Source organism: Ostrea edulis, chromosome 9 (assembly GCF_947568905.1).
Source record: "Ostrea edulis chromosome 9, xbOstEdul1.1, whole genome shotgun sequence".
Lineage (NCBI taxonomy): Eukaryota > Metazoa > Mollusca > Bivalvia > Ostreida > Ostreidae > Ostrea > Ostrea edulis.
Genome location: NC_079172.1, coordinates 35,941,925 through 35,966,924, shown reverse-complemented (window position 1 = coordinate 35,966,924; position 25,000 = coordinate 35,941,925). Strand labels below are relative to the sequence as shown.

Below are 25,000 nucleotides of genomic sequence, written 5' to 3'. Positions count from 1 at the left end.
AGTTTTTACAACAAGCGCACAAATAACTTTGATGTATATGCTGACAAATGACAGAAGCGTGGGCTCTCGAGAAATTTCCTAACAGTGTAATACGGTTAAGTTATTCATGGTGTCTATCTTAATATGTACGATACTTCATAACACTGGATTGGAAGTTGTTCGTTATGCTGGAATCGAACTGGAAGCCGATGAAACTTTTGAAGCGCTATTCGATGCCACTATTTAGAGAACATTGATAGCATCTGCTTGATTGTTTGATTAGCCTATATATTGACTGAAGTCTCTCTTGAGAATATTTCACTCACATGAAGACGTTACCATTGCCGGTGAAGGGCTGCAAAATTTAGGCCTATGCTCAGCGCTTATGGCACTGAGGGATCTTTATCGTGCCAAACCTGCTGTGACAAGGATCTGTTTTTGCAGTCCTATCTGAAGGACCGCCCCATTTATTCGCCTCTTACAACAAGCAAGGGGTACTGATCGATGACTATTTTAAACCGGACCGACAGTTAACGACAAATTCACAAAAGGTTTGGTGATGTCATATCAAAATTCAAGAAAATGCTCAAAGCGATGCAATGGATATTGCATTTACAATGAATGTCAAAACTTGATGTGTCCCTAGCAATATGCATATCTCTGAATCGAAAGTTTGTAGAAATGAAACTTAAATAAAATGCTTCAAAAAGACCTTATCAGTTAATGTTGCAAAGTACATGTATTAGGTATAAAGAAAATAAGTCTTTGAAACCTGAAATACTTCTCATTTATTGTAAACTATATCAACAAAGTTGAAAAATATTAAGTTTATGTGGTAAACAAATGATATCTGATGATTTTAGATCTTTATTTTTAGGCGCCCGCTTTTTAAAATCATACTTAATTCAATTAATAATATTTATATTTCTTGTATTTGCTCGCCTCATAATTTTTATCTCCAAAATTAAAAATAATATTTGTAAAATAATTTTGCCCTCTCGCCTCACTTTTTTTGTTTGAAAATCCGAAGAACTATTTTACATATTGGTGTGGCCTAATACACATTTTTACTTCAAACTATAATATTAAGTTTCTGTTAAAAAGACATCCTTATGGTCCATAAATTCACTACATGTGTATTGTAGTCCTATTCTAACTAATGAACTAACACTTCCAGGAGAACTTAACATTGAACTAACACTTCCCTGAGAGCTTAACAATGAAATAATATTTCCAGGAGAACTTAACATTGAGCTAACACTTCCCTGAGAACTTAACAATGAACTAACACTTCCATGAAAACTTAACATTGAAATAACACTTCCCTGAAAGTGTTAGTTCATTGTTAAGTTCTCAGGGAAGCATTATTTCAATGTTAAGTTTTCATGGAAGTGTTAGTTTATTGTTTAGTTCTCATGGTAGTGTTTTTTCATTGTTAAATTCTTTGTTTTATTTCTCAGGGAAGGGGTAGTTCATTGTTAAGTTCTTTGTTTTATTTGTCAGGGAAGGGGTAGTTGATTGTTAAGTTCTTTGTTTTATTTCTCAGGGAAGGGGTAGTTCATTGTTAAGTTCTTTGTTTTATTTGTCAGGGAAGGGGTAGTTGATTGTTTTGTTTCTATGTTGTGCATGCAGTGACACACACATAGTTGGAGAAGTTTGCACCTGGCATGGTCTTGGGCCACATCGCTCACCTGAGTCACCTTGGTCCATATCAGAAGACTTTCCATATCTATTTGCATGTAAAACCGTTGTCCCAATTATGGCCCCAACCTACCCCTGGAGGCCATGGTTTTTGCAAACTTGAATCTACACTATGTCAGAAAGCTTTCATGTAAATGTGAACTTTGGCCCAATGGTTCTTGAGAAGAAGATTTTTCCTATATATTTGTATGTAAAACTTTGATCCCACCTTTTGGCCCCATCCTACCCCTAGGGGCCATGATTTGAACAAACTTGAATCTGCACTATGTCAGAAAGCTTTCATGTAAATATCAGCTTTTCTGGCTAAGTGGTTCTTGAGAAGAAGATTTTTAAAGATTTTCCCAATATATTTGTATGTAAAACTTTGATCCCCTATTGTGGCCCCATCCTACCCCAGGGGGGCATGATTTGAACAAACTTAACTCTGCACTATGTTAGGAAGCTTTCATGTAAATATCAGCTTTTCTGGCTTAGTGGTTCTTGGGAAGAAGATTTTTAAAGATTGTCCCTATATATTTGTATGCAAAACTTTGATCCCCTATTGTGGCCCCATCCGACCCCCAGGGGCCATCATTTCAACAAACTTGAATCTGCACTATATCAGAAAGCTTTCATGTAAATATCAGCTTTTCTGGCCCAGTGGTTCTTGAGAAGAAGATTTTTAAAGATTTTTCCTATATATTTGTATGTAAAACTTTGATCCCCTATAGTGGCCCCATCCGACCCCTGGGGGCCATGATTTTAACAATTTAAAATCTGCACTATATCAGGAAGCTTTCATATAAATCTCAGCTTTTCTGGCTCAGTGGTTCTTGAGAAGAAGATTTTTAAAGATTTTCCCTATATATTTGTATGTAAAACTTTGATCCCCTATTGTGGCCCTATCCAACCCCCCGGGGCCATGATTTTAACAATTGAGAATCTGCACTACCTAATAAAGCTTATCTATAAATTTCATCTTTTCTGGCCCAGTGGTTCTTGATTAGAAGATTTTTTAATGACCCTACTCTATTTTTACCTTTTCTTGATTATCTCCCCTTGAAAGGTGGCCTGGCCCTTTATTTTAACAATTTAGAATTCCCTTTACCTAAAGATGCTTTGTGCCAACTTTGGTTGAAATTGGCTCAGTGGTATTTGAGAAGAAATAAAAAAATTTAAAAGTTTACGGAGGGACAGACGGAGGAATACGGGTGATCAGAAAAGCTCACTTGAGTTTTTAGTTCAGTTGAGCTAAAAACTGAAATCTTCATTATAAAAAGGTGAAGATAACAAACAATGATCAATCTCAGAGTTCCTATAAAGAATACAAAATTAAGAGTAGGGCAAACACAGATCCCTGGACATACCAGAGGGGGAATCAGGTACCTAGGAGGAGTAAGCATTCCCTGTTGACCGGTCTTTATTTCACAGATAGTGAATATCGCAATATATCAAAATAACGATTTTTCTGTCAATATCCACATCTAATGTTTTGAAATGATTTTCGTGATTTAGAAGCATTGAGTTTATTGACAGATCTTTTTCTGTTCACAAAATGATGACAGACACTTACATGTGTAGGATATGTTGGAAACTGGATTAGAACACATACAAGAAATGTAGCCTGTTTGACTTTACCTAGCGACTGCCATACACAACTCTCTCTTGTATATCTATCTGAAACTTTACTGTGACTGGAATGAGCAGTGTTTTGGCCAACTTACCAATTTGTTCACCAAGACAGAACCGGCAATCCACAATGGGATGGTTAAATAGAAGACGATCCACACGATATTGTTCTTCATGAACTCCGCTGGAAGAGAAAAAGTCACTAACTGAAAATAAAGCTGTGTTGTTGTTGTTTTCTACTGCCCTTATTTCTGATTGACAGTTATGTAGTCTGTAATTTATACCTGTCAGAAATAGTTACACATTTAATAGCTATATTTATTTTTCAAAATATTTATTTATCAATAATTTAATTCTTATTGTATCCTTGTCTCTGATTGGTCAATTTCCAATTGAGGAATGCAAGTTATTTTTGTATAACCTGGTTTGGTATGGGGACACACCCCCTTGACAACCAGATGTCGGAACTATTTTTTTTCTCTCTCTCTAAATTTACATCGCAGCACTGTTTTCAGCGTTCTATGGAATAGAAAGTCAACATGCACAATAAGATACTTCAGTTTGATACACATATTGTTTTCTCGTTGTGAATATTAGCATCTAGGCCTACTTGTACACAAATCACTTTTGTAAAACATCTTTCTCTGTATGTATGGTCAAATAATACTATTAATAGATTAAAACAAAGATATTATATTCAAATTAATGATTTGCCAAGTAAGCATTACCCTGTTCATTTTAAAATACATTTCTCACTGGGGAAAAGGAAGGGGGTGCGTTGTTTCATTCCTTGATCCGTCTTTCAACAAAGCAAACAAAAATTCATACGTCACATTTTATCACATGACGTCAGACACATTGACATGTGGATCCCTATTTGTTACTTGCTTACATATTTTCTCGTCTCGGATTTACTATTAGCGACAACATTGCATACAAGGGTAAGTTTTCGTTTAGTAGAAGTTTTCACAGAGTTGAAAGCCGTAAATTATTGCATTTTCTGATATTTGAAGATTTATTTTGGGTAGGCCTAAACAATGCAATTTCCCGTATTTTCTCAATCTGTCGGAGATGAGCGACTTCAAATTCGATCTCTAAAGGGCAGCGAAATATGCATTACATAGATAGTCTTCACATATTTTCTATCATGATAAACTTCCCTTTCGATACAATATTTTGATAAATGGCTAGGCTCCGTAGAACTAAGATGGCGACCTTTGGCTTCGCAGCTAGACGCTTCGTGTCGCTGTTGCTAAGTAAATCATTGCGCTGCTTGGTTGACTTGTATTTTTCCGAGTTTATGTACATTTTGATAAACGAAGGTCAGCATCTTTGTCTCTTGCATTAAATTATAAGGAATGACTTTAATTCTGGGGCAAGTTATACGAGTATAACCTGGTTTGGGTCAGTTTACGCTTTTTTATAATCTGCTTCGCGGATTATAAAGCGTAAACTGACCCAAACCAGGTTATACTCGTATAACTTGCCCCAGAATTAAAGTCATTCCTTAAATAGATCACAGTACTTATAAACAATGGTTGAAGCAGACACTATCATAGTTAAGTCAGTTATTCTTCCACATCACCTAATTTTGTTTTGCTGGAAATGCTGGCAGTTTTTGTGGACAAAGAAATTTGCCAAAATTGCTCAAATTTTTATTGATCAAATAATACATGTGCTAAATGAAAACTATAACAAAGCACCAACAATATGCCAAATATTCTTGATATCATAATATTATCTGATACACGTTATTTTATTTCAGAACTGCACACCCTACACTAACAAAATACATCTATTTCTGGTTAGATTCACCTATATATTTTGTTGTTAGATCCACCTACCAATTTTGCTGTTAGATCCACCTACGTATTTTGTTTTTAGATCCATCTACATATTTTGTTTTTTAGATCCATTTACCCATTTTGTAGTTAAATTCATCTACCTATTTTGTTGTTAGCTCCACGAACCTATTTTGTGTTTAGATCCACCCTTTTATTGTAAAATCTACCAACCTATTTTGTTTTCAAAACCACCTACATATTTTGCCGGTTCATCCTTTTACCTAATTTTTCATTAGATCCACCTACCTATTTCATCATTGGGTAATCTTACCTATTCTGTCAATGCTGAGAGACTGGATGATGGAGTACAATCTCTGCACAAGTTTGGACTCAGATTTTTCACATTTTCCCTGAAACAATAGATCCATAAGTTACATCACTCACCTGATCTACTCTACACTTACAAATGAATGAATCCCCTGAATGCTGAATGAATTCAGTACAGATGGATGATAGACATGCGCAGTGTACATATAGATGATAGACATGTACAGTGTGTACAGATAGACATGTACAGTATATGTACAGATAGACATGTACAGTGTGTGTACAGATAGACATGTACAGTGTGTACAGATAGACATGTACAGTGTGTACAGATAGACATGTACAGTGTGTGTACAGATAGACATGTACAGTGTGTGTACAAATAGACATGTACAGTGTGTACAGATAGACATGTTCAGTGTATATACAAGTAGACATGCACAGTGTGTGTACATATAGACATGTACAGTATATGTACAGATAGACATGTACAGTGTGTACAGATATACATGTACAGTATATGTACAGATAGACATGTACAGTGTGTGTACAGATAGACATGTACAATGTATGTACAGATAGACATGTACAGTGTATGTACAGATAGACATGTACAGTATATGTACAGATAGACATGTACAGTGTATGTACAGATAGACATGTACAGTGTATATACAGATAGACATGTATAGTGTGTGTACAGATAGACATGTACAGTGTATGTACAGATAGACATGTATAGTGTATGAACAGATAGACATGTACAGTGTATCTACAGATAAACATGTACAGTGTATATACAGATAGACATGTACAGTATATGTACAGATAGACATGTACAGTGTATGTACAGATAGACATGTACAGTGTATGTACAGATAGACATGTACAGTGTATGTACAGATAGACATGTATAGTGTGTGTACAGATAGACATATACAGTGTATGTACAGATAAACATGTACAGTGTATATACAGATAGACATGTACAGTATATGTACAGATAGACATGTACAGTGTATGTACAGATAGACATGTACAGTGTATGTACAGATAGACATGTACAGTGTATGTACAGATAGACATGTATAGTGTGTACAGATATACATGTACAGTATATATACAGATAGACATGTACAGTGTGTGTACAGATAGACATGTACAGTGTAAACAGATAGACATGTACAGTGTGTACAGATAGACATGTACAGTATATGTACAGATAGACATGTACAGTGTGTACAGATGTACATGTACAGTATATGTACAGATAGACATGTACAGTGTATGTACAGATAGACATGTACAGTGTGTGTACAGATAAACATGTACAGTGTATGTACAGATAGACATGTACAGTATATGTACAGATAGACATGTACAGTGTGTGTACAGATATACATGTACAGTATATGTACAGATAGACATGTACAGTGTGTGTACAGATAGACATGTACAGTGTAAACAGATAGACATGTACAGTGTGTATAGATATACATGTACAGTGTATGTACAGATAGACATGTACAGTGTAAACAGATAGACATGTACAGTGTGTACAGATAGACATGTATAGTGTATGTACAGATAGACATGTACAGTGTGTGTACAGATATACATGTACAGTGTGTGTACAGATAGACATGTATAGTGTGTGTACAGATATACATGTACAGTGTATGTACAGATAGACATGTACAGTGTGTGTACAGATAGACATGTACAGTGTGTGTACAAATAGACATGTACAGTGTGTACAGATAGACATGTTCAGTGTATATACAAGTAGACATGCACAGTGTGTGTACAGATAGACATGTACAGTGTATGTACAGATAAACATGTACAGTGTATATACAAGTAGACATGTACAGTGTATGTACAGATATACATGTAGTGTATGTACAAATAGACATGTACAGTGTATGTACAAGTAGACATGTACAGTGTATGTACAGATATACATGTACAGTGTGTACAGATAGACATGTACAGTGTGTACAGATAGACATGTACAGTGTGTACAGATAGACATGTACAGTGTGTACAGATAGACATGTACAATGTATGTACAGATAGACATGTACAGTGTGTACAGATAGACATGCAAAGTGTGTACAGATAGACATGTACAGTGTGTACAGATAGACATGTACAGTGTGTACAGATAGACATGTACAGTGTGTGTACAGATAGACATGTACAGTATGTGTACAGATGGATGATAAAAACTTTTTAATCAGATTAGCTCTCTTGAGTTTCAGGCATAAAATCTAAGATTGAAGCAAAAATAAAATATACAGATTTTATTCACATGAAAGCAGTCTTAACAAGCTTCTGATTTAATGACATAGCAGTTTATTATGCTTAACCAGGTGCTCATTGAATTTTCAAGGACGTACTTGCATTTCTAAAAACAAATTTATCTTTGTCAGAGGATGTAAATGTTCTATTGATAGCTGGGTATTGTAAATTCCTATACTTCATGAATACTTAATTTGACAAAAACTTCCTTTCCATTCAATTCACAGGACAATTAAATCAAAAGTGTGACACTGAGTTTAATCTGTGTATTAATCAGATTAATCAATAGAAGCAGGAATTTTCATGTTACAACAGAAACTTCTTATGAATTAACATAATGTATATCTATAATACATGAATATTCACACATAATTTATATCTACAATACATGAATATTCACACATAATTAACATCTACAATACATGAATATTCACACATAATTAACATCTACAATTCTACAATACATGAATATTCACACATAATTAATACCTACAATACATGAATATTCACACATAATTAACATCTACAATACATTAATATTCACACATAATTTATATCTACAATACATGAATATTCACACATAATTAACATCTACAATACATGAATATTCACACATAATTTATATCTACAATACATGAATATTCACACATAATTAACATCTACAATACACATCCACTGTTCCTTACCTTTTTACAGAAGCCATTATAACATGGTCGTCCGTCCTCCACAGTTTGTTCTGACAGAGGTTCACAAAGCTCGGTGTTTGGCTTGTAGCAGCATTTCTTACAAGCATCGTCACCTGTAGATAAAATCAAGCTGCCAGTACACCGGAGTGCTGACCTGACCTGCCTTACTGTTGTTAAGGAAGAATTTCAGATTTTTCACAACTTCACTGTGGTCCTAAACTGAGCAAATCCAAATCAACACTGACTGAGAAAATAAGGACTCCCTATTCATTTGTATTATTTATTTGCTTGAATCCCGAAACTTTCAGAAAATGCCTTTTGGGACCAGAATCATATTTATTCTGCTCCTGGACCACTGTGTGTGTACATACGAATGTAGGACAAAAAGTCACAGACAAAAAGTCACGGACAAAATGACCATGGACAAAAAGCCACAATAAGAAATTTTATGAAAGGAGGACAAAATGTCACAGGACAAAAAGCCATAGGACAAAATATCGCAGTTTATAAGAAAATTAAAAGTATTGATTTTTTTTTTATATATCTTTAAAAACATATCTATCCTTTTTGTAAAGTTTAAGAAAATATATATTAAAAATTTATATTTTCTATGAGATTTTGATAATAATTATAAAATTGTTATTCCTTTTATCATATTTATTGTAAAATATTATTTTGATTTTTAAAAAGAGATTTTTCGTATTGAGATAAAATAAAAATAAGCTTTATGATCATTTGGTTTAGTATACTACATATTAATGATTGTCAAAACAAAATCTGATGGCAGAATTATGGTTGGCTTCCTTTCACTCCAGATTATTGTCAAAACAAGAAGTAAGTGAACTGTCATATAATAATTGCTATATAAACAAGTCAATGATTTTTCCTTTCTTATTATCAATAAATGGACAAACTTTGAACCTAATCTTTATTTCTTAAAAATCAGGAGGCTCATATGCCTCAAATTTCACCTGGGTTTCACACCATCAAACCTTAGATAAGAATGCTTATTGATGGTGTAATGAGTGCATATAATTAAAAAAAAAAAAAAACAAGAGGCCCACAGGCCTTATCGGTCACCTGAATACTAGTGAAAAAGTATCACTACTTCTATGGGCTATGAAATCTAGAAAAATTTTCCTGTTCTGAATATCTAAGCTAAATTTTAATGTTCAACAACAGTATAAAACAAGATGTGTTCTTAAAACTTCACTGCCCTCAAAAGTGCATACACTGATGAAAGGCTTTAAATAATATGTGTATTAACATTAAAACATCAAAATATATGACTAATTTGGACTCATCCTAAAGTCATAACCCTGGGTTGTGAAATTCACCATTTTTGTACATCCTTTTCTGCTATCCCTAAGTATGCATTTAGATTTTATACAGTATCAGCTAACTTACACATAAATACTATATACTAAGTTTGGCCCCACCCTGGGGTCAAAACCCTTACTCTGGGGAAAATCAAATTTACAAGTTTGTAAAATATTACCTGCTCTATCCATTTAGTTTCAATTTAGTATAAAAAGCACTAAAGAAAATGTTATTTAAGTGTTTTACACATATACACTATATAACAAGTTTGACCCTACCCTGGGGTCAGAACCCCTACCCCCGGGATCATGAAATTTACAACTGCTCTACATCACTATGCATTTAGTTTTTCATACATGTGTGTGGTTCTTGAGAAGATTTTTGAAAATTGGTCAATTTTGGGCAGTTTTTGCCCTGCCCCTAAGGCCCCAGGGGTGCAGGAATCCTGAAATTTACAATTTATGTTCCCTTTGTTCCAAATATGTTTCATACCAAATTTGAAAAGAATCGGAATGATAGTTATCAAGAAGAAGTTAAAAATGTCTATTTTTCACACATTTAATGACAATTTTGGCCCCACCCCGATACCAAAACCCCTAACCCTGAGATCATCAAATTTACAATTTTGGTAAAGGACTACCTGTTCTTTCTAAATATCTATTTACTTTCAATTTAGTATCAATAACATTTAAAGGACACATTGCATATTTTTAAACTTTTTAATTTTTTCAGCAAAATTAATTCATTTCATGCCTAAAACTACTTTACATGTGTTTTAAATGAAACAGTTTGCGTAGTTTTCGAGTTTGAAAGCGATGAAATTCAAATCTTGCGATATGCATATTTTCTTCGATATTTTACGCACCATTATCTGTGACGTCATATGCGACCTCGAGCGAGAAGATTTGAAAACAGTTGATAGCCATTTCATAAACAGATTAGATTTAATTGACCAACAAACAATTATCACATTAACAGCTTGTAAATAACGCTGCATTAGGGTGTTTTGTGTCGTTTAAGGGTGTACTTGCTGTCATTAGAGAGGATTTGGACTTGTTTTTTTCAATTTTCGAAGGAAGGTATGAGGGACAAGACGTGAATATTTTTTGTCGGCACAACGACTTTGCCTTAAAAAAAAACCAGTAGAATTTGTCCCTGTACTTTTTCAAACAAGCACTTGGACAAAGACGTAGATAAACTGCGAGAAAATTGTTCTATTGAAGCTACGCACTGTGTATATAGGTCTACGGCATATACTTTCCGTTCTGCTCTCGAATTCAATACACACTCGCACCAACTGACCTTCACCTTGTAACAACATATAGGCAGAACTTTGCTAGCAGTGTCTACCAACTGGTAGTTTTAAAAAATTTAAAGATAAAAGATATTTGAACTTTCAATTATAAATAATAAAATATAATATTTCCTGACTTTGAATTGAATTATAATGCTTTCATTTTTTTAAGGAACGCGTAGTGGACGTGTTTGTACAACAACAGCACGCCGCGCTTCCACTTCCTAAGTAACAACGTGTTGATAACAAAAAATAATGATTAGGCCTAATAAAATTGCTTTAATAAAATAATTTAAAAGTATTGTGATTTTCACAATAAGTTTGATCATTATTATTATTATTTTTTCTTTCTTTTCGAAATGCACCCGTAACAGTAGGCCTAGTTGTCAATGATACATAATCGTATCATAATTTAGGCCTATATAACTTCTCCAAAAATAAATTTAATAATTATTGCACTGTTTAGTTTAGAAAAGCAACAACGCTAATTACACTTGTTTACAGAAATGGCATTACCAAATTGTGTTTAGACAGTGATCCCATGTAAACATTATTTACTCGCAAATTTATGCAGATTTCATACTCGCTTTTCTCCCTACATTTGGGTCGCTATTTGTATGCACTGGTGGCTAAAAGATGTAAGACTCGGGAAATTTGTCAACATCGAAATAAATGTTATCCATGGTAAATAAATTAGGCCCCTAAATCCCGAGTTTTTAAAAATATCTAACACTACTTTTACAACAAGTTGATCGACGAAGGTCGCATATGACGTCACTGTACCACGTGACTACCTATCTAATTAACTAGGCTTTTTGAAATCAGGGCTTAGATTTAAGTCCGTATTGTGGCTAATTATCGCAATACTTCAGCAAACGAACTATTACAATTAATTTCTATAAGAATAAGGAAGACAAAATGCATATAATTCTGTATACTTTGAAAACACGAGATGTGTCCTTTAAGAAGATGTTATTTAAGCGTTTTACACATAAACACTATATAACAAGTTTGGCCCCACCCTGGGGTCAGAACTCCTACCCTGGGGATCATGAAATTTACAATCTTGGTAGAGGCCTTCCTGCTCTACATCACAATGCATTTAGTTTTTTTTTTTTTTTTTTTTTTTTTTTTACATGTGTGTGGTTCTTGAGAAGAAGATTTTTTTGAAAATTGGTCAATTATGGGCAGTTTTTGCTCCACCACTAGGGCCCCAGGGGTGCTGGAGTCCTGAAATTTACAATTTATGTCCCCCTTGTCCAAATGATGATTGATACCAAATTTGATAAGAATTGGAATGATAGTTATCAAGAAGAAGTTAAAAATGTCTATTGTTCACAAATTTAATAATGACAATTTTGGACCCACCCTGATACCAAAACCCCTACCCCTGGGATTATCAAATTTACAATTTTAGTAAAGGACTACCTGTTCTTTCTAAATATCTATTTACTTTCAATTTAGTATCAATAGCTCTAAAGAAGATGTCAATTAAGTGTTTTACACATAAACACTATATAACAAGTTTGGCCACGCCCCGGGGTCAGAACCCCTACCCTGGGGATCATGAAATTTACAATTTTGGTAGAGGCCTTCCTGCTCTACATCACTATGTATTTAGTTTTTGTTACATATGTGTGGTTCTTGAGAAGAAGATTTTTGAGAAAATTGGTCAATTTTTGGCAGTTTTTGCCCCGCGCCTAAGGCCCCAGGGGTGCTGGAGTCCTGAAATTTACAATTTATGTCCCCCTTGTCCCAATGATACTTCATATGAAATTTGAAAAGAATTGGACGGGTAGTTACTAAGAAGAAGTTAAAAATGTTTAATTGTTAACGCATGACGGCCGAAAACCAATTGCAATAGGTCACCTGAGTTTACTCAGGTGATCTAAAAAGGACAAGGAACATTTTCATTTCTTTATGATAAGAATTGATAATGCCTTTTCTTCTAATGTTAAATCTTTTTAAAGAAAGTATGAACTGGACAAATATTTTTATTTTCATTCTTTTTTTAATTGACCTTGACCTTGGCCGAATAACTTTGGTTCAGGATTTTGACACACAATCTAATAATAAGAAATACAACCTCATATGATGTCTGTTACAAACTTATAAAATGACACGGATACATCCTACAATTGACCTTGGTCTATGTCAAATGAACTTTTGCAGGGATATGATAGATGGCCTTTGACCTACATGTAAACTTCTAATGTCTTGTCTTTAGAAAGTTATGACCAAACAAATAATCGAAATTTTTTATTAAAGAAAAAGTTGAAAATGTTCACACCGTTAACAAAGGATACACAATAATGGACACAGATCATGAACACTGTTAGCAGAGGAGACACGATAATGGACACAGATCATGAACATCATTAACAGAGGAGACGCGATAATGGACACAGATCATGAACACCGTTAGCAGAGGATACACGATAATGGACACAGATCATGAACACCGCTAACAGAGGAGACACGATAATGGACACAGATCATGAACACCGTTAGCAGAGGATACCGATAATGGACACAGATCATGAACACCGCTAACAGAGGAGACACGATAATGGACACAGATCATGAACACCATTAACAGAGGAGACACGATAATGGACACAGATCATGAACACCGCTAACAGAGGAGACACGATAATGGACACAAATCATGAACACCATTAACAGAGGATACACGATAATGGACACAAATCATGAACACCATTAACAGAGGATACACGATAATGGACACAAATCATGAACACCATTAACAGAGGAGACATGATAATGGACACAAATCATGAACACCATTAACAGAGGATACCGATAATGGACATAGATCATGAACACCGCTAACAGAGGAGACACGATAATGGACACAGATCATGAACACCATTAACAGAGGAGACACGATAATGGACACAGATCATGAACACCGCTAACAGAGGAGACACGATAATGGACACAGATCCCGATAGATCATCAGAGTAACCCAGGTGAGCTGAATAAAGTTTAATTAAACTTATACATTGCAGTCTTAATCATGCGCATTAAAAGAATAACTCACCTGTGCAGAGGCAAGGGTTCCGGCCTATTTGTCTGCAGGCATCTAAACATCTCCCGTTTTTGCATTTGCCATATCTGTAATAATAATATTTATCATGAAACTCGTTAAGTATAAAATCAAATCTAGTGAATTTACTTACACAACGAAAGTCCTCAGGACTTCTCTGTAACATAGTATCACCAGATCATCCAATAAAATCAGCATCACTGCACACTGAATGGCTGTACAATACATCATTAAAGGATAAGAGCTCATTAACAAGTCATTACAATGATTTATACAACACAACATTAGAATGGTTTATACAACACAACATTACAATGGTTTATACAACAACACATTACAATGGTTTATACAACAACACAACATTACAATGGTTTATACAACAACACAACATTACACTGGCTTATACAACAACACAACATTACACTGGCTTATACAACAACTCATTACAATGATTTATACAACAACACAACATTACAATGGTTTATACAACACAACATTACAATGATTTATACAACAACACATTACAATGGTTTATACAACAACACAACATTACAATGGTCTATACAACAACACAACATTACAATGATTTATATAACAACTCATTACAATGATTTATATAACAACACAACATTACAATGATTTATACAACAACACAACATTACAATGGTTTATACAACAACACATTACAATGATTTATAAAACAACACAACATTACAATGATTTATACAACAACACAACATTACAATGATTTATATAACAACACAACATTACATTGATTTATACAACAACACAACATTACAATGACTTATACAACAACACACATTACAATGGTTTATACAACAACACATTACAATGATTTATATAACAACACAACATTATAATGATTTATACAACAACACATTACAATGGTTTATACAACAACACAACATTACAATGGTTTATACAACACAACATTACAATGGTTTATACAACACAACATTACAATGGTTTATACAACACAACATTACAATGGTTTCTACAACAACATAACATTACAATGATTTATACAACAACACAACATTACAATGGTTTATACAACACAACATTACAATGGTTTATACAACACAACATTACAATGGTTTATACAGTACCCGCAACGTTATTCTTGACATTCCTATCGTGCTCTATCGTGCGTGTATCCTATCGTATCGTGCGTGTATCCTATCCTATCGTGTATCAGGTTTTCCATTTTCTATTGTGTTTTGCGTTTATCAGGTCTATCGTGTATCGTGTTTTGCGTGTATCAGGTTTTCCGTTTATCATGAAAATCGTTTATCGTGTAGCTTCGGAAACTATCGGGATCGTATATAAAATCTAATGAAAAAGTACGATACTTTCCGAAACCTTTATTCGTTTTGTTAAAGATGTTATTTTTAGGAATCGAGAAAAGACGGTATATTTGAAGGAGAACTTAAAGTTGTCGATTTTAAGGCAGAAGAAGAGCTATTTGTCTGTCCAGAGAGAGAGTGAAAATTTATCACAATTTACTTCTAAGTAGTCTGGAAAGTAGGACAGTAAACCGAGCACAGTAAATCTGAAAGCTCCTTCTTCTGAAGTTCATAAACATTTGTTTGTCTAGAAACAGTTATTTGTAATTAACACTAACAGAAAAATAGGGAGTTCCGATTTGAAAGGAAAAATCAGTAAATTACATTGTTTATCACATACATGTATATTTTAATAATGGTTCTTTTTCTTCCGATTTTTTTTTTTCACGTGTATGCTACTTATATAGCAACTGCTGAACTTGTGCGCGTCCTTATATCTGATTTTGTGTATCACCCGTGTTTTAACAGCTAACATTCTCAGGGACATTGTATTTCACACATTTAGAAGATTAAGTTTTAAAAGGGTGCAAGGGTGTTGCATCCTCCAAAATTCTGTTCAACTGGGCACGATTCCGCTGTCATCGTTGTTGTTGTTTTTTATATACCTTGTACATGTACACATGTACCAATACTCGTACGTGTAGATACTGGAAATTTATGTTGGTTTTGATGATTATTTGAATTTTTTTTACACACTAAGCGTTTCAAAATTGCGAATTTAAAACAAGCCGGGTTTTGTTTATGTTTTTTAAACAGTTTATTTATGTTTTGTTAACAAAGTATCAATTCAAATAAATATGTTCCAATTACTTATGACTATCAATTATCAATCATAGTGTAAAAATATCTAACAGATGTAGTGCGGTTGATTTTTTTTAAAGCGGTCTTTATGAAAATAACTTGAGATGTTGAATGAGCCGTGAACTTAGAGCTTGATGCAAAATAACCCCCTCCTTGCTACACACACAATATTACTTGGTTTTATTTCATACTCAAGGTAATATACATTAGCATAAGAGAGCTACTGAAGCATGATATCACTACATTATATTACATTTAGTTAATTCCCTGTATAATCTATATATTAAACATTAGGTGACAATATAAGTTTTAGAATCATTGGCTGATAAAATTCATATAGATATCAAATAATGAATTCAATGCCGTATATATTTTATTATTTTTTTTAAATTTTAGCTGTGATGGCATTAAAAAAAAAAAACGTACGACCGTGGATTAAAGAAATTATATGGTACAAAACCGATCAATGTTTTAAACAAATGTTACCACGACGGGGACAGGTAGCTGATAGTCATCCCGCGATGAGAACACGGTTTTCCTGAGTTACCTATAGATTACCGCGTTAGATTTTTTCCCATCGCGAGAACGCGGGAAACAAGAAATCCGCGTTGTCCGTAATGTAGGTATATAATGAACATTGAAATCCTTCAATATTATTATCAACATAATGTAAACATAATGTAATTATGTTGTAGGTATCAAAATTTCGTTCCGTCTAAACCGTTTCTAAATTTACAACATTTCTATCAGGTTTTCCGTTTATCGTGAAGATCGTTTATCGTGTTTTGCGTTTATCAGGTCTATCGTGAAGATCGTTTATCAGGTTTTGCGTTTATCAGGTTTATCGTGTATCCTATCGTATCGTGCGTGTATCCTATCGTATCATGCGTGTATCCTATCGTATCGTGCGTGTATCGTGTTCTATCGTTTATCATGTCAAGAATAACGTTGCGGGTACTGTACAACAACATAACATTACAATGGTTTATACAACAACACAACATTACAATGGTTTATACAACAACACAACATTATAATGGTTTATATACACAAAGATGGAATAAAAATTGTTCATTTGTTTCTAAATCATACTCTGGAAACTGACAACACCCCCTCAAAATGGAAGAAAAATATCCATAACTTCCTTGAATATTAAAATATCTCAGTCAAAATAGAGTGCACAATTTCATTATTCATGTATTTATATATATCCATAAAGTTTTATCAAAATCTGTTCATTTATGTTAAAGATATCCTCTAGACAAATGATGTCTATGTACAAATGAATGGATGAACGAACAGCCGAACAAGATGATAAGTCAATCATACCCCCCCCCCCCCCAAACTTTGTTTATGGTGGGTATAAAAACACAAACTTTTATTCCTACGATATTATTAAATGAAAATGGCATGTATAACTTCATGGCTATAACTTACCCATTATGGCACGGAGTACCATCCAGTTTAAACGTAGCATTTGGACAAGTCAGGCGGGACCCACTGCAGTGTATTAAGGATAGTATCATTGTACACATCACTGATGCAAAATAAATTCAATGAAGAAAAACATACAAAACCTCAAAGTGTCTGAGCCAAAACAGTGAATAGGTGTATTACTGCACTCAACAGATATTCAGTTTTTCATTTGTTCCTTTTTTGTCCCTTCAAGAATTTTTCATTCATATCAAGACATATCTCCAGTTGTAGGTATGCTTAGCGCTAAGAGCCGTAGCAGTGAGGGTTCTCTATCGTGACAGACCTATATATGCTTAGCGCTAAGAGCCGTAGCAGTGAGGGTTCAGACCTATACATGCTTAGCGCTAAGAGCTGTAGCAGAGAGGGTTCTCTATCGTGACAGACCTATATATGCTTAGTGTTAAGAGCCGTAGCAGTGAGGGTTCTCAGACCTATACATGCTTAGCGCTAAGAGCCGTAGCAGTGAGGGTTCAGACCTATACATGCTTAGCGCTAAGAGCCGTAGCAGTGAGGGTTCTCTATCGTGACAGACCTATATATGCTTAGCGCTAAGAGCCATAGCAGTGAAGGTTCTCTATCGTGACAGACCTATATATGCTTAGCGCTAAGAGCCGTAGCAGTGAGGGTTCAGACCTATACATGCTTAGCGCTAAGAGCCGTAGCAGTGAGGGTTCTCTATCGTGACAGACCTATATATACTTAGCGCTAAGAGCCGTAGCAGTGAGGGTTCTCTATCGTGACAATGCCCGTCATGACATGGGACCTCCGTTTTTATAAGGTCATATCTGAAAGACCTCCAACTCTCATTTCTAAATGCTGAGCATTATTTGAAGCAATTAGTATTTACAGTGTATGTTTTCATCTTAGGTTTGATGCAGTCATGGCATGAGTGGGGCTCGAACTCAGGACCACGAAACAAATGCTCTACCACTGAGTTACCACAACCAGTCCTGATGCTTCATAGTTTACATCATATTTAATCAAGGTAACCTAACCTTGTGGAATCGTTAGATTTCATGAGGTCAAATTTCCGTGAACTGATAAAGACAGACATGTCCACGAGAACTCTTAGTTGAGGAATTGTAAATAACCCTTTTTCTTTACTGTAGTTTGGCTTCTCTTGTTTCCTAAGTTTTGAATTCACGGATATGCCAAGACCACAAAAATAATTTCAAATTAAACCTTTACAAAAATTAATAATTTACAGATAACTACAACACAGAAATTAAGCAAAATATAATTTTTTTAATAAAATTCATTATTCACTTTAGTTAAGCAACCAATTTACTCATTATTTGAGTCTGAGAACGTTTTTGTATAATTATTCCAGCAATACTTCTGTCATCCGATTTAATGCGATGCTTGTGTGATATTTGCATAAAAATGTTGAAATATTTGCATGAAAATATTGTGAAATTTAAGCTAAATTGAATAATGAAAAATCAAAGGAACAACTTCATAAAAGACTAGGCATGATAAGGGGCTATATTTGTACATCAGATCAGATTCATTTTGAGTACGAATCCAAATGCACCGCCATTGTTATTTTAAATTGCATAAGATAATCTACATCTAGAATCAAAATCATAAAAATTATCTTTTCCTTCTACTTTCAATATTTTAGTATAATCAAATTTCATCCATTCACAAATTATCAATCCACTGAAATTGTGAATTTTTAAGGATACTCGCAGTGTGATGTTCCTTTACAGTCAAAATTATCATCCACATTATCCAGACATCTATACCCTCGAGGAGCCACAGTACAGTTCACACAGCAGGCGAAATTCATGGGACTGGAAAAGAACCATGCCATGATAGCACAAATAAAATTCACAAAAAGTATTTCAGTGCCACAAATGCTGGACACATCCCTTGCTAGATGTTGTTGAGATATCAGTTTTCAGGATTAAAATTACATGCATTAGCGCTTCATGAAAAGTATGCCAGCATGAAGCATTGCTGTTCAGACCCTCATGTGTTTTCAAAAATGAAATTATTTTTAATATTTACATTCTACTTTTTTCCCCATTAAAATTCCCAGCTGCGAAAATAGATGTACTATATTTATTAAGATTCATACGTGCTGTTTACAACTGCAGCTTCTTCATGAGGAAATGGCTTTTACTACAATTTGTAGAGATATCAAAGGCAAAAACATTGAAAATGTAAATACATGTACATGTATTAAGAAACTACAAAAATTCAAACCTGCACTGGATCTGACCAGGAACCTTGACGCGAAATTGACACTTTTCGTTGCAGCACTTGTCCCCTGTGTAACCAGCGTCACATTCCTCGTTTCTATCAACCCGTCCATTTCCACACAATCCTTGGCCTGATGACGAGGCCTCTATTATAATATAACAAGATGTCAGAGCCTGAATGGTCACCTGAGTACAAACAAGAAACTAAGCATGGAAATGTTGCTTAATGGTGTTGCTTGAACAAATTGGGTCTTAAATCTGGCAACTATGTCCATTAAATTTCTTTTTATTTGTGATCAAGATGTGATAATCATTGAAATATCACCAGGTTTTCTCAGAATATTTTTTTCAGTTATTCAATGACATGATTTGCTGTTGTTGACTCCTATATGGACTTACAAAACTAAAACTATATCAATTCTGTGTCAGACCTCCACCCTCATTATTTAGAACAAACCCAGTTTGAATGCTGCATGTTCAGAAATAAAAACAATTTCTAAATTCAAGATTTTAAAATCAAGATTGTGACTTCACACGAGGGTCAATGCTCCATGATGTTCGCTAGAATTCTGCACTCACTCATGAAGAAACCATACATAAAGATTGCATTCTGCCTTGATGCCAACACAGAGGCCACAACGGCCATTATCAAATGATTTCAATTTGAAATCTGAAGCAACACTATAATTAGAGAATGCTTGCATTCAGTTTGAAAAATTGCAATCTTGTTCTTGAAGAGAAAAAATTGACATTTAATATTTGTAAAACTACGTACTAAACCTTTGCCATTACTAATGCCCCAATTAGCAGGATGATGGACAGTGAATTACTTTGCCTAGTAAATCCTTTCACTAATCACCTCCCAGATCAAGCAAAAACCCCAATGTAAAACAAAGGGCTAATAGTGGTCTAGGAACAAGGGCACTGGGAGAGGGCCTACATAGGCTATGCCTGTTGCCCAATCCTGTTGAGTTTCTCAATATGTTTAAATTAAATTACTTAATAAATACATGTACTTGACTTTGTTTACAACAAATTTAGTATTCATCAACATAAAAAACGTTTTACTTAAAAAAAGGAATAAACATAAATATATGTATCATTATTAGATAGGTTATAAATTAAAAACTTTACAGAGAGACACACAGAAATTAGATTTCATCAAGACATTTGCATAAAAGTTTTAGATCAACTTAGTAACTCTCAGATGGATGGATCAATTATCATTATATAAATTAGAAATGTTTCAGCTGAAGCATAATGACTGATGATATTTAATAATTCGACCTCGGTTTATCAACAAAGAAAACTCTCATGACAAAGTGAACAAAGATTACATAAAAAAAAATATGTGTATTATAATCAAGACATTATATGCTGTGTGAGCGTGTGTGCATTTCATTATTTTTAATATTTTAATACGCCCTGAGACTGATGTTTATTCTTATCTAGCATATTTATAGTATCTTGTGTTTTCATGTTTTATATGTACAATCAGGATAGGTACAGCTACGGACTGTTTACATGTGATAACACCTTTTATATCATTGCTTTTTAATGTTTTATTTATTTTTTATGTATTATGTGTACAACATTCTGTAGTAAGGTATATATGGGAAAAGCTCCAATAGGAATATCAGGTATTTTTGCCTTTATTTTTTTCAGTCACATGAAAATCATTTTTACTGATTCTGTTTTCCTTACACACTGCAAATCTAATGAAAGCATAATGAAACGAAATACACCATTACCGTCAACTAAATCATAAAGCTGACTTCGCATGAGTGGACGTCTCATTGCTTAAAAATCTATTTATCAATAAGATTTTAATTGTCAACATCAAATCTTTTAACACAAAGGTTAAAGAACAACAATGCCTCCCCCAAATACCTAACACAGTTTAAAATGCACTCATGGTTGTTTCATATTTTATATACCAAGTCTGAGTTTGCTGTGTTTTGAATTAGCTGTTTTCTTTACCTATGTCTTAAATGTAAAAATCATGCTACATTGTGAATTTTATGGTGTTGTATTTACGTGAAAATAAAATTGTAATACAGTGACACAGAGCCAAATTCAATGAATGTGTTTGAAATGCTTAACACTGTAATTAAGGTTGAATTCACAGGGCACTGGATAATGGAAAATGACAGTATTTGTATATAGAATTGTGTAGTTTACAAAACTAAGGTTTATAGATAAGATTTATTATAATAAGAAGGCATGGAGAGTGACAGTATTTGTATATCAAGATAGAAATTGTGTAGTTTATAAAACTAAATGATATATTTATTATAATAACAGGGTCCAAGCAGTGGATGGATACAATGCTCATTACCATAGCAACAAACTAATCCGATACACTAGATAAAATCTCATACTTCTAACCAGTGGTGATTCTGGATTAAAATAAAAAAACTCACTCAAAAATAAAAATTTTCAGTAGTGAAAAATATTTTCCACATCAAAGCCCCAAAACGGTAAAGGAGAGATTTCCATTACCAGATGCAGAAATTCCAAGCATTTCGGTGAGGCTGATTGCAGAGAATCGGATAGAGGTTACATAGAACAACACTTACCAGACGATTCTAGGAAACAGGAAAACAATATTGTCATAAATATTTATTATTTACAGTTTACAATTAATAACATTTTTGGCATAATTCTCTTTCGAAATAGAAAGAACCAGAGCCACGAATAGCCAAAAATGGCCCTTAGTCAGAACATGATATTATTCTCGGGGACAGAAACCAAGGATATCTATTTTTCAAATATGTTATCCTTTTTCCGATATCTTTTCATTTTTTTTTAGTTACTGACCTTCAAAGTACCCATTGTTTTGGCCAGATTGTTATTGACGTTGCAATTTTGCAACGTAACGTCACAATTTTACAACGTTTCATGTACTTTTACGTGAAAGTTCTCTAGGTATAAAAGTGAAACAAAAACACTATTCAGTGCAATTTAATTATGATATTGTAAATATTTAAATCTTTCTATGTTAATTCTATATTAAAACACACACCTATATAGTATAATTGTACATCTCTTTCTCCTCTCTCTGTTTGTCTCCTTCCCTTTCTTTATATTTTTTAAATTTTTATATATGAAACCATTCAACAGTTTTAAAGTAATATTAATTCAGTACCTCTTTACTTAGCTTTGTTATTTAAGTATGACATGAAGATAAACCCAATCCCAATATTTTAACTGTATAACCATTTATTGCACATACCGATATTTTTTTTGGGGGGGGGGGGGGATCTTGAAATGTACACGAAAACACGGTGGATCCAACCGTTGACTTACGAATAAGATCTATTGACCTACGTGTGTGCGTTTCAATATTACATGTAGTTTATGTTGCATATTGATCACTTCTTTTAACAATCTTTTATAAGTTTGCGGATTTTTATTTTTATTATTTATTGGGGGGGTGTTGGGGGGGGGGGTGTGTGTTATTATTATCCCGCATGTACATGTAATCACACCAAAAACAGTAATATCCAGGCTTCGGACAGCGGCGTTATTTCAGACGCACTTTGCTACATGTACAACTTTGGACAGTGAGTAAACATTTTAATCCTGTTTCACACTTTTATTTGTGTTTTGCTATATAGGGAGTTACGTTTATGATGTGTGTGTGTGTGGGGGGGGGGGGGGGGGGGGGGGTAAGGAAACTGTTACAAAAGTAGCCGTACATGTACAGAATAACACATGAACATTTAGTTTAGCCATATGGATATAATTTATTTTACATTAGGCTAAGAAAATGTTCACGTAAAATATGTTCAATTTATCTAATTTCATTAGTTTCCTATCCGGATTATTTATTACAATAATATCTAGACCTGTGTGTATTTCAAAATGCCTTAATTATTATCATTAACTCCATAACATCTATGAAACGAATTCATTAATTAAAAAGTCTTATTCTGATACTGCTACATATAATAGAACCAAACTCCCTCCTCGCATATATTTGGTTAGTGTGCAAACAAAATTAAGCGGATGTTATTTTCACATAAATAGAGACAAGAATTTTATCAATCAAGGGGTTAACACCATAAAATTTGCTTATCTTAACACTTTCACATTTCTTCCTGTCATTAGGTTTAGTTCTTATCTTACATAAAATGCATGAGGGAAACCTTTTTCTGTTATCAGACACTTCCTAAGCAGGACAGTGGTTTAATAATGTGTTCAGTTCTTCCTTCTATAATGCTTTGTAATATTTTACTTAATTATGTAGGATAATATATTTAAAAAATAAATACATAAACTTTTACTTCTGGAACGAGTGTGATTCATATGTTCACCTCTATTTTAATCAGTATTAATGATATCGTCTTCTTTTTTCCATTTGTCTTTTTTATTTTGTTATAAGATTTGTGGTTTTGAATATTTGCTGTTAAGACTGAATTTTCAATGATAAATATAATTGAAACAATGAAATATACACTATTTTCGTTAACATTCTTTTTACATTATTTTTTTTCTTCTCATTTTTGAATTATTCATTATTATTATCCCTTTTTATTAACTGCCTTGTATTTTTGCTAATTAGATCAAATGTAATTCTGTTTGTCAATGAATTTCATTTAAAAGCAAAGCAAGATCCATATTGCTAGATATATTTTTCGTATTCATATTTGTATGTATTTCTATATATTGATTTCTGACGGATGAAATATGCAATGGACCGGAATAGCTGTGTGTCGAAATATAACGGTACCCGATAACGTATGTCCAAATCGGTTGTAACACGTAAACAACGGAACGAATGTTGTAGATCTGTAGCTGAGAGACTTGTAGCCTACAGTCTATTTTTTATATTGTTATGTGGACGCCTAATTTTTTTTCTGGTACCCATATATTGTACTATAACTTTAGAAATCATTTAAACAATACGGGATAGGCCAATATATCTTTGCATCTAAGTAGCCTATCGAGTTAGGCACCCCTCGGTCCTCCAAGTCTTTTTATGTACTGCGACAGCAACTTCAACATGCTCATCAGTGCCAAGAAAACTGAATGCACGGAGATGAAACATGTGAAGCCAGATATTTATTAAAT

At 33.8% G+C, this 25,000-nt stretch overlaps 1 protein-coding gene across 1 annotated transcript in view; it reads right to left on the bottom strand.

The window, feature by feature from the left end:
• LOC125668371 (ADAM 17-like protease) overlaps positions 1–25,000 on the bottom strand; it is a 52,883-nt gene that overhangs the window by 4,980 nt on the left and 22,903 nt on the right. Inside the window, exons 14-20 of the mRNA XM_056149010.1 lie at positions 19,929–20,070; positions 19,406–19,513; positions 17,679–17,741; positions 14,068–14,141; positions 8,390–8,502; positions 5,404–5,482; positions 3,384–3,472 (exon numbers count right to left, since the gene is read on the bottom strand). Coding sequence (XP_056004985.1) covers positions 3,384–3,472; positions 5,404–5,482; positions 8,390–8,502; positions 14,068–14,141; positions 17,679–17,741; positions 19,406–19,513; positions 19,929–20,070 — 668 coding nt within the window. The remainder of the gene's footprint in view (positions 1–3,383; positions 3,473–5,403; positions 5,483–8,389; positions 8,503–14,067; positions 14,142–17,678; positions 17,742–19,405; positions 19,514–19,928; positions 20,071–25,000) is intronic.